Below are 12,080 nucleotides of genomic sequence, written 5' to 3' on the forward strand. Positions count from 1 at the left end.
AGAAAAATTACAGCCACATTTTCCCCAAATGTTGAATGAGTGAAGGGAGGTGGGGAAAAGAGATAATGTGGAATGAAGCTCAGTGCCAGCATGGGTAGGTATTAGACGCACAGTCGCACACTCTCACAAAAATTTCCGAGGACTGGGATCTGACGAGATCATTTTATCAAATTATCTTCAGATCTCCAAAAAAATTCACAACGCGGTCATCTCTAATTTAATTCAGTGCCTCAATGCTTTAAAATTTATTTGGCACTAGAGGGGCGACCCGGCGCTGCCCGGCCGGGTGAGCTTTTCCTGGCGTTGGTTTCGGGATGTTGGACATTGAAAAGCTATGGAGGTATTCACCTCATTATTACCTTTTGTTTGTGGGCCATCGTTTTGTGGAGACAAAAGGTCTGAAGGTGAATATAGGAAAGACGAAGGTGATGGCAAGTCATAAAGCATGTGGTGAGGTGGAAAGAACTATGAAGTGGCCATGTGCTGTGTGCAGGAAGGGTGTCGGAGTGAACTCTATTCAATGTACAATGTGCGCTGAGTGGGTTCATCAAAAATGTAGTGGTTTGAGAGGGTCATTAACCAGTGTGGCAGCTACATTCAAATGTAAGGTGTGCACAGAGGGAGCTGCAGATGGAGGAAATGTTGAGTTGGATCTTGGACATGGCGTGAAGCTGGAAGGTGTGAAAACATTTTGCTACCTCAGAGACATGCTGAATGGAGAAGGTGGATCAGACTCGGAAACGGTTGCAAGAGTGAGATGTGCATGGAAGAAGTTTCGGGAACTGAGTGGCGTGCTGATGAGGAGGCGAGTGTCGTTGAAGCTGAAGGGAAAGGTGTATGCTGCATGTGTGAGAAGTGTTATGATTTATGGGAGCGAGACATGGGTAATGAACGTAGAGCAGCAACGAAGGCTGGAAAGGGTGGAAATGCAAATGGTTCGGTGGATGTGCAGAGTATCGTTGAGAGAGAGGAAGACAAATGATGAATTGCGAAAGATGATGGGAATTGATGCTGTGAAGAGGAACAGGTTGAGATGGTTTGGTCATGTGTTGAGGAAGGATGAAAGTGACTGGTTGAGAAGAGTGATGGAAATGAATTTAGAAGGAAGTCGAGGACGGGGAAGACCGAGAAAGACTTGGCTAAAGATGGTGGAAGAAGAAATGCGGGCAAGGGGGTTAACAAGGGGAGATGCAGAAAATAGGGCAAAATGGAGAAGATTGTCATGGGGACCGCAAGGCTAACCCCCGTTCTGGCTGGGAAAATGGCCTTAAAATGCATGTTGTTGTTGTTGTTGTTTGTTTGTTTGTGGGCCATCGGCTGACCCCGCATCCCAATATACACTTCATAGCGGCCTTTTGTGGCCTCAAAACAGACGTCAAAGGCCAATGTGCAGTAGCTTAATCCTTGCCAAGATTCTGAAGTGCCTACACCCAAAGTTTTTCCCTTCTAGGTGCTACGTTTCGGCCGTGAAAGAGTAACGTTCAAACGCACAAACAAACACTTGAAATATTTACAAGATCAAACAAACCAAAAAAAAAAAAAAATACAAAGTTATAATTATTTGTGATAAGATATTTAAAGGCAATGTGCCATAGGAAAGAGACACACCACGGGGTCAGTGGGGTGGAAGATGTTTAAAAGCCTTCGGCAAGCATCACTTGGGACAATATGGGAATGAAAGCCATTACTTCCAGGCCTCACGCCACGCAGTGCCAGGTAGACAGCAAGTGGTGATCCCATGCAGAAAAAGTTTGCCACCTGTGGGTGCAAAGAAAGAAGGATGGATTATGCTAAAGGGAAGGATTGATCTACAACAAATTTGCTATATGAAGATTATGATGACGAAATATCCAAAACAAAATTTGCCAAATTATAGTTTTCAAATCAGTACGTCGCCCAGAGGTAACTACACTTTAGGGCGAGAGTGGACGGGTGAGTGGAGGGAGGGGGGCAGGGAGGGGGGGAATATACTCTGGAAAAACAAATATTAACAATTTTCTCAGCAACTGTGTAATTAAGGTCTCTCATCATAATTATGGCTTTTGGCAATCTCTGGCCTGACCTGGAAGTTTAGAGTAAGGGATCTGCTGGTCATAAGTCGACTCGCTCCAAGCAATTGATGCTCCAGGTGCTCCATTCTGGGTGAATTATAGAGGAGGGGTTGAGAAGCCAGGGATAAATTTAGATATAATCCAAAACATCTTAGCTATTTTATTTATTCATTTCCTATCCAGTTAGGGCTGTTTTTTGTGGTGCTACCTTTTCCGAGGTACTAGCATTTTCGTGCCCATTCCAAGTTGTTCTGACAGCACTGAGAGTCAACCACCATGTAGAGTGGCATTAGATATTGACCAAATAACTACATTATTGACATTTACCAAATGCAAAATGGACTGAGATTGGATAATTAATTCTGTCACTGGTTACATAATTACTGAGGTGTGGCTGCGCTGCTGATGCAATGCCCCCTCTGCACATTAGGACAATAATTTTGGAATTCAGCCAGGTTTCTGACAATCACCTAGTTCTTATGAAAGATTTTGGATCATCAACTTCCACCAGCAATCAATGCCAACCTCACTGCCCCCCCCCCCCCCCCCCCCGAGGAAATGTATGTAAAACTGCTAACTGATTGAGGTGAGTTTCCCTACTTTGGTTAGTGTTCCTTCATGCCTAGGGCAGGCAGAGGTGTGTGCATGCATGTTCTAGATTAAGCAGATGCTCCATGAGCCTCAAAAATATGCAGAAATAATTTTTTTAAAATACTCTCCATTATATCTGGGGCTGCCAGGATGGTCTAGAGGTATGCACACTCGCCTCTGAGCTGTCGAGACGGGGTTTGAATCTTGGACCAGCTATAAACTGCCGTCAAAATTCTTCTTTAACAACAAAATTTTCTGGCCACTTTTGAGCTCCTCACCACATACAAAGCTTTCATCCACAGCTCAATGGAATACTGCTCTCCCTTCTGGGTTGGTGCTCCTGCCTCACACCTAGCTTGGCTTCACGCGGTTGAAACCAAAGCATTCAGAATCAGTGGAATCTCCCGCGATGAAGCCGATTCTGAGGGCCTTTCTTTCTGTCACCACAGGCAGGTTGTTGGCAGTCTTTCTGTCTTCTACAGACTCCTCTCTGGCCTAGCTCCCCCAGCTCTATCTGTGCTCTGTCCTCCAAATATTCCTGCAGGATGCACAAGATCTGCCAGAACCCTCTTCTGGTGAAACTGTCAAAATCAAGACTCTATGCTCACCTTCACTCTTTCATTCTTCTTTACTCCCGCCTCTGGAACAAACTCCCACACTCTCTTCAATCCCTCTCCACCCTCCAGGTCTTTAAAACAGCTGTTCACCACCATCTCATCTTCCCCCATCCAAAACCTTGATATTTTCTACCCCTGTTAAAACACACCAAATCTACCTCTTTCCTGAAATTCCTAGTTGTGTTCATTTGCTTTATACCGTGTACCCCTCCTTCCTCCCCAGCCCTCCCCTTTCCACAGATCTACCGACGTCCCTGTTCTCTACTATTGTTGTGCTTGTGTGCTTCCCTCTCTCCCCCTCGTCTCCCGCTCCCTTCATTTTATGTTTTATGTGTCTGTGCATGTTTTCATGTTCAATGTGTTAGCTCTTACACAAGCCTCGATTCTGTTTCCAAAAATAATAATAATATTAAAATAACCCATCCATACAGACAAGTTAATTCCCCCAGAATTGATGCATTGTAATATGACTTGTAATATCCCCTCAACGAGAGCAGCGCTATGTTTACAAAAACAGCATCGCGGTCCTCCCCGTACTCTGAACCCCAATTTTGTTTATTGCCTGAAACATTCATGTGCGCACCCCGAGTACAACCACTAACTTTGAACTAATTACATTCAGCAGTTCAGGGATGCATTGTAGTCAAACACACAAACCAAAAGACACCGACTCTTCTCAAATTATAGTGTGATCAACTCGTACCTTTTGCGAGTCTTGCACAATTCTTCTAGTATACGTCGTTTCTCGTAGCTCATCCACGGTGCTCCTGCCTCATCTGTGTTATCGACAGCAGCCCCCGTTTCACTCGCACTATGATGCAGCATGCGCTCATACACCTCCAAGGGATTCAAACTGGTCATTATGTCGTACGCAATGACACATCCAAGGGAGTGTGCGACAAGAGATACACAGCCACCACTCTCCTCAAAGTGGACATTCCGCGAACAGAACTGTCTGTACAGACGATTCAGCTCACACTGCAAGCCTTTTATGATCTGCAATAGGGAGAAGAGAAAGGGAGAGGATGAGGGAAAAGGGAAAGAGAGGAGGAAGTATGCAGTTGAACTAGCCCGGTGCCACTTTTGCAGTGCACATTCCCAAGCAAAATTAAATATTGACGACACTTGTTAAAAAGGTTGAGTTTTTAAAAATATAACAATACATATATATATATATATATACAATATATATATTTTTAAAATGTATTGAATACGGTCTGAATACTTTCTGAATGCACTGTATATATATTATATGCAATTGCATGATGTGTGTCAGATTAATTGAAGACCATAGAATTATAACCAGGCTAAGTCACATTTTAGTCATTTCGAGAAAAACGTGAAAAATATTTTGAAAAACGTGAAAAACGTGAAGAACGGGGAAAAAAATAAAAGGTGACTTAGCCTGGTTATAATTCTATGGTCTTCAATTGGAAGTGCAAATCTTCTATAAAATGCGGACGTGACCTAAACTTAGGATCAGTAGGATTATATCGTCAGGATAGAGGTGAATCATGCCCCCTCCCCACCCAATAAAAGACCCAGCTAAATCAAGCTTCACACCAAACACACCTCACAGATACAATGTCAAATACGATGCCTCACCTCATCACGATACAGTGGGCTGGTGTAATACAAGATGTCCATAGCACTGCTGTTCAACATGTCTCGTAATCCTCGAACTTTGTCAAGCGTAATGGAGTCAACTGTATCTGGTAGATGTACCAGATAACCATGATTGGGAAGGAAAGAAAAAGAAAACACTTCTGTAAAGAGTGGAGATAACATGTTGGGTCTTAATTTAATTTGATGGTTTCCAAACATGAAAATTGATGAATCGCTTTGCATGTACTCTTCCTCTCAATGTTACTGCTACCTCATCTCCAGTCCTTCGTTCTCATCATTGCTTGTTCATGGCTACACTAAATTTTGTTCTTTCACCCCTCTCCCCTCCCCCATCCCTAAAATAATCTTCATCACCTGAATTAGAATCAACAGGGGATGAAGGTGGTACATTAGTAGAAATTGTTCCTTGAAATTACCAAAGACAACAACCCTCAGAAGAAATTGTTTGCAAGTTGACATAGTTCCTACAATATGCAAAAGAACCACAATGGGATGGACTATTGAAGATATAAACAGACATGAGCAATGAAATATACTGGAAAATGAAGAAATAAAGTGGGGCGTGGAGGAATACGGGACTTTCAAAATGACGTAATCCATCTCAGCGTGTATGTGCAGAAACTCATAGGAACGAGGTTCATCAGGGTGGCCAAATGTATATCATGCATGCCGGCTAAGGATTGTTACATAAAATGGCTCACAAAGCTGGTAAAGTAATCCAAACATAATTGGAAAAGTACCGAAGAGAAAGGGGTATGCCACTGCACAACAAAAGATTTGTAGAACTTTCCGATCAACTCGCCCAAAAAGTTGATACAGTATGTTGCACCTGTACTGCAAACACTCCCCACTATGTGGGCCCGTGCAAGGCCCATGGACGGGTTGTGGACGAGTGTGCTACCCAACCTCCAAAATCATCCCCGTCAGCAAGTGGACTTTGGACCTTGTGGGATTAGCTCGTGTTATCAATACAGGCTTGGCAATTTATCTAATGGATGTCTGTAATTGGAAAGACGATGCCGTCATTACCAGCATTCAGGTAGACTTCCTACAGGAAGACACCGTATCTGGTTTAGTTGCTTCCTAGCACCAATGGGAAGGTCATACCTGGGCTTGTCAATGCACGGGGTAAGTTTAAAATCATGATATTGTTATGAATTTGGGTAGTGATATAAAGAGCAGAATAGATCTGAGTAGGTAACATGCTTCGAGATGCCGCGGTAAGGAACACTTTCGGTAATAAGTCATGTGTAGGCGTTTTGTCGGTTAAGATGTATAATTGTGAATCTACCAGGAGATTTGAGTGATAGGTAGTGTAGGGATTAAGAATAAGCCCCTGTGTGTCCTCACCTGGTTAGCCAAACCTCTGTCCATTTTGGCACTGCACACCACTTAGAGCTTAGACACTTAGTTAGGATCCCTTAAACCACCTTTAGAGGCCATTTTTCCCCACAAGCGGGGGTTGGCCTTTTTTGGGGACCGTGGTTGTTGTTGTTTTTTGGTCCCCTTTTTGAAGCAATGTTTTACGGCCGGATCCCTTAGTACAACATTAATAACGCCCTCCTCCCTGACATGACTTAGGAAGAAACCAGGCCAGGACACCGCCGATAATGGCCGCCGCCATTTGCACCTCCGACGGGCCTATCCACCTCGCATAGCGCATGCTATAACACCAAGGAACAGAGAACGAGAGTGAGAGTGGCACAGTGGGCATGCACCGGGCGAGCCAGCGAGTTGGTGGAGGATCTGATTGGTTGGCAGCGCGCCAGGGCTGACGTGATGAAGAAGATCGAGATTAACGAGCTCCAAGCGCCATTTTTACGGGAGAGTTCGTTTGAGGTGCGCACGAGTTGAGTGGGGCAGTTCGTTTGAGGTGCGCACAGGCAGAGTTGGCAGTTGATCCAGAGCAGTTGCTGAACGCCATTGCAGTTCGCAGGAGGAGATCAGTTGAGCCATAGGGAGTTGCTGAACGCCAGTTGCCGAGCCCCATTGCGCAGTCGAGTCGATACGAGGAGTTGTTTTGAGCAGCCCGGTCAAGTCGTTCAGAGATCCCGACCCGAGTGGGGCTGAGGTGTAGCCCGAGTGGAGCTCGCTGTCCTGCTGCGGGACCTTGTGGCACTTGGAGCGAGGGACCTCGTGGTGTGCGATCGGGCCTTCGCGTTGCTGTGGTACTTCGGGCGAGGCCTGGTGGCGGCCGAGTGGGGCCGTGTTGGACGGCAGCCAAGAACGCGACGACAGGGACGAGATAAGGCCGCATCCGCGATTACATTTTGCACAACGAATGTGATTCTTTTCATTAATTCATAATCCCCTGTTTGTATTTGATATCTGGTGTGCGGGATCCCGATTTAGGATATTTTATTACCGGCGCGTGCTTTTTCCTGTCCTTGTTTTTCCCTTAATAAACCCTTGCATTATTTTTGTACATATTCCTGAACGCAGTTTTCCGGGTGATTGATTTAACAGCTAAGGCTGCGGTAGCTCTCGCCGCTTCCCTTCATCCCGCGCGCTTGGGGTAGCTTTTGGTTTTGGAATCCGCCATTGAGTTTTCGCCTCGGGAGTAAAGCCTTCATGATCGGCATCCGCAACTCTGGTGATAATCGGAGTTGCGCGACAATATTTACTATTAATCATGTTTGGGTGCAAGGGATGGGAGTAGGAGTGGGAGTTTTACGAGCTGTAAGGGCCGTCATAAATATAATTACATTTTTTTTGGTTTGGTTCCGGAACCACAAGATAAATTATACTAAATTTCTGCATCTATTGGTAAAATGAAAAGCGTGTGTGTGTGTGTGTGTGTGTGTGTGTGTGTGTGTGTGTGTGTGTGTGTGTGTGTGTGTGTGTGTGCACGCACGTGCATACACAAACACACGTGTTGTCTCCACTGCCATTGCTGGCTTGTTCTAATCTAACAGAAATGGTATTAACACAGCACCTCTCTTCCATGGATATTCCTCATATTTTCTATATATTTCCCTGAATCCAATTTGCATTTAGGAACAGAACAATTATGGTTAACCATTTTAAAATTGCCACTCTTTCGTCTAAATGCTGAAAATGATGTTAAAAAGACTATTTTAAATGCAGATGTTACGTTACGCTTGCATCGGCAGGGTAAAAGTGCCCGGAGACATAACCGAGTCACTGAAAATGCACACAAAGCACAAGCGCTAGCAAAAGGCCTCATTTAGCATTCATCAATCATTTTGAAAGTCCCATATTGCAGATAAAAAAAAAGTAACGTACATGGAAAAGTACATATTTTAATTAGAAACGTGGAGGTGTATATCAGACTGAATAAAAACAACAAGTAGAGCTACATTCAAAGCACACTGCCCCCATGCCAAATAAATAAATAACACATCCTCCAGTATTGACATGGGCATTGAGGAAGTTAGAAGTGGAGGAATGGTTGATCAGAGTAGTGATGGCAATGTACAAAAGAGCGCGCACAGCTGTAAGGACGAAGGACGGGAACAGTGGTGAGTTTGAGGTGAAGGTGGGAGTGCATCAGGGGTCGGTACCAAGTCCACTACTATTTGTAGCTGTGATGGAGGTGCTGGCTCAGAACGTAAAGGAGGGTTTACCGTGGGAGTTGTTGTATGCAGATGATCTGGTGTTGATTGCGGAAAGTATGGATGGACTGAAGGAAAAGATGAACAAGTGGAAGGAATGTATGGAGACAAAAGGTCTGAAGGTGAATATAGGAAAGATGAAGGTGATGGCAAGTGGTAAAGCATGTGGTGAGGTGCAAAGAACTGGGAAGTGGCCATGTGCTGTGTGCAGGAAGGGTGTCGGAGTGAACTCCATTCTATGTACAATGTGCGCTGAGTGGGTTCATCAAAAATGTAGTGGTCTGAGAGGGTCCTTAACCAGTGTGCCAGCTACATTCAAATGTAAGGTGTGCACAGAGGGAGCTGCAGATGGAAGAAATGTTGAGTTGGATCTTGGAGACGGCGCGAAGTTGGAAGGTGTGAAAACATTTTGCTATCTCGGAGACATGCTGACTGGAGAAGGTGGATCAGACTCGGCAACGGTTGTTAGAGTGAGATGTGCATGGAAGAAGTTTCGGGAACTCAGCGGCGTGCTGATGAGGAGGGGTGTCGTTGAAGCTGAAGGGAAAGGTGTATGCTGCATGTGTGAGAAGTGTTATGATTTATGGGAGCGAGACATGGGTCATGAATGTCGAGCAGCAACGAAGGCTGGAAAGGGTGGAAATGCGAATGGTTCGGTGGATGTGCGGAGTATCGTTGAGAGAGAGGAAGACAAATGATGAATTGCGAAAGATGATGGGAATAGAGCCTGTGATTGATACTGTGAAGAGGAACAGGTTGAGATGGTTTGGTCATGTGTTGAGGAAGGATGAAAGTGACTGGTTGAGAAGAGTGATGGAAATGAATGTAGAAGGAAGTAGGGGACGGGGAAGACCGAGAAAGACTTGGCTAAAGATGGTGGAAGAAGAAATGCGGGCAAGGGGGTTAACAAGGAGAGATGCAGAAAATAGGGAAAATGGAGAAGATTGTCATGGGGACAGCAAGGCTAACCCCCGCTCCAGCAGGGAAAATGGCCTTAAAATGCATGTTGTTGTGTGTTGTATCCTCCAGCGCAGCACATGGAGACGCAATTGAGAGAGAGCAGTGCACAATAATTGATTGATCAATTGATTGATTAATTACGCAACTAAAATAAATAATTGTAAAATAATTTCTTAATCAATTGGCTAATAGCATAACTAAACCACCAGTGTTTGATCCGAATCTGTAACTTCTTGAAAATTAATCAACCAAGTAATTAATGATTAATTAAATAATTAATCGATTAATTGATGAATCAATAAACCAAAAATACCATTTATAGCCATATCACTTGGTCATTTTCATGTCCAAATATCAGCTTCCTAGATCAAAAGGTGCCTGAGATAATGCCCAGATGAGAAAGAAAATAAATAAGTACTTAATAAATCGATAATAATTAAATAATTAATCAATTAATTGATTGATCAAAAAATAAAAATACCATTTTTGCCAAAGTATGTGCTCACTATTGTGCCCAAATTTCAGCTTCCCAACTCAAAGGATGGCTGAGATATCACCTGGACAAACCAACAAACAAGAAAACAAATGGAGTTAAAACTGAGTACTCCCTTTCAGGGTGCATCATCGCCGGGCCCCCGGGCCCGGCAATGACGTCATGCAGCGCCTGGGGATGTTATAGGAAAGGAGAAGTGTACAATATATTCATAAACTCACCTCCATCAAGCGAAAGTTTTGACCGCCACTCAACAGGCAGGAACTCAACACGCCTCCGTTTTTCCCCCTTGTGGTGCTTTTCCTCCATTCTGCGCACTGCTTCACGCAAACTGATAGACAATTTTTTTAATCAAATATTATTTTATATTGATTGATATTTATTATTGCACCAAACATCCTCATCGTTCATCCCCAAACTTAACAGCTGTCGCTTTATTAATGGCAGATTAACACCATAACCCATAGATGTGACTATCTCATGTCCGTAGGTGATGAGCTGAATGCCAGATGCTAGGCGTCAGGATGACAAATGCCGTCTTACCGGTGTAGTAATACGGCATTATAGTGTTACGTCCAGTGTGGTGTATTATTCATGATTCAATAAGAACTGAATTTTGCAACTTCAGGAGAGGGGAGGGCGGGGGGCGGGAGGTGGGGGGGGGGAGGCGGGGAATTATATATATATTTGTATATTATTCGCAATTCAGCATGTAAAAAGGCTGTGATGAATATCCTATTAATAATTTCGCTCTCTGAATGTGTAGCTAGACCAATATCTATACACCGTCTAATTTTATTTTTTCCCTATTAACAAAATCTGTTATTGTTTTTTTTGCAATTACACAAAGATTGGTATTCCTGTCAGCGAAGCGACTAGTCTTGAATGCTAGTTTTAGTGAAAACAGCCACATCTTGACACCTCCGCCAGGATGAACACTTTACGTTTTGTATCCTTATCCCACTGATAGGCCGGATCTGGATACGGACCTGAACCAAAATCAAATTGGCTTGTTCTTGCCACCTAACCAACTCATCCACCAAGTTTATTCATAATTCGCCCATAACTTTTTAAAATACCATGTTATATATCACTTTTCATCCAATCTCTCAATGGTGAAGAATCACTTTGAAAAATTAAACAATTCTTGAATCCGAATCCATATTCAGATCGTCACTAAAATCGAATCGATTCAGTCTTGTCCCATACCCAATCTGTCCACCAAGTTTTGTCCAAATCCACAACTTTTTGAGATATCCTGCTATATGTTGATGTTAGCCCTATCACTCAATAGTGAAGAATCACTTAAAACATTATAGTAGCCTGATCCAGATCTTCACCAAAATTGAATGAATTCTTCCTTGTCACATATGCAACCTCTCCACCAAGTTTCATCCGAATCCGTCCATAACTTTTTGAGATAGCCCGATATATGTAGTTTTAGGCCCTGCCCCCCAATGGTGAAGAATCACTTTAAAACTTCTAGTATCCGGATCTTAACCAAAATCAAATCATTTTGTCCACGTTACATCTACTACCTCTCCACCAAATTTCGTCCGAATCCGTCCACAACCTTTTGAGATATCCTGTTCACAGACAAACATACACGAAAACATAACCTCCATCCACCTTCGGTGGCGGATGTAATAACACCTTCCTTTATCAATAATAAATCAAGCCTACAACAACACATCAATAACAACAATTTTTTAAAACGGAATGTAAAAAAGAAAGAAGTTTATAAGCATTAGATATTTCGTCTTAATGTAATGTTCGATTTATTATTCTTTCATGTTCACTTACAATGAACTGACGCAAGCAATAAGGAGTAACTATTTAAACTCTATATTAACTAATTTGAAAGAGAAAAAAACCCCCAAAAGATTAAAATGTATATATTAATTGGAACAAGTCTGGCATGTCTGAGATGTGGAATGCTCGGAGCAGGATCATACTACATAATTTTCCCTTAAATTGTGTGACAATATGTGATTTTCCATATAAAAACAAGGACGAGGATAATACTACACAATTTTCCAAGGCACATAATTCAATCCTATATTACCCCAAAAGAAAACAACATTAAAACCAACCGAATCAGTAATGCAGTCACAGTGATAATTTACGTTGGTGGTTCTTTGTCATCGTTTCCCGACATACACGCATC

The 12,080-nt window shown here is 43.1% G+C and overlaps 1 protein-coding gene across 4 annotated transcripts in view; it reads right to left on the bottom strand.

Moving 5' to 3' along the window:
* Positions 1–12,080, bottom strand: part of DDHD1 (DDHD domain containing 1) — a 44,861-nt gene that overhangs the window by 18,420 nt on the left and 14,361 nt on the right. For all 4 annotated transcript variants that reach the window (XR_013620945.1, XR_013620946.1, XM_068103241.2 and 1 more), the window contains exons 5-9: positions 10,135–10,244; positions 4,865–4,971; positions 3,963–4,255; positions 2,063–2,138; positions 1,609–1,758 (exon numbers count right to left, since the gene is read on the bottom strand). Coding sequence is in view for 2 of the 4 variants with exons in the window: in XM_068103241.2 (XP_067959342.2) it covers positions 1,609–1,758; positions 2,063–2,138; positions 3,963–4,255; positions 4,865–4,971; positions 10,135–10,244 (736 nt within the window). In the remaining 2 variants the exon portion in view is untranslated. The remainder of the gene's footprint in view (positions 1–1,608; positions 1,759–2,062; positions 2,139–3,962; positions 4,256–4,864; positions 4,972–10,134; positions 10,245–12,080) is intronic.

Source organism: Myxine glutinosa, chromosome 12 (genome assembly GCF_964187855.1).
Source record: "Myxine glutinosa chromosome 12, kmMyxGlut1.1, whole genome shotgun sequence".
NCBI lineage: Eukaryota > Metazoa > Chordata > Myxini > Myxiniformes > Myxinidae > Myxine > Myxine glutinosa.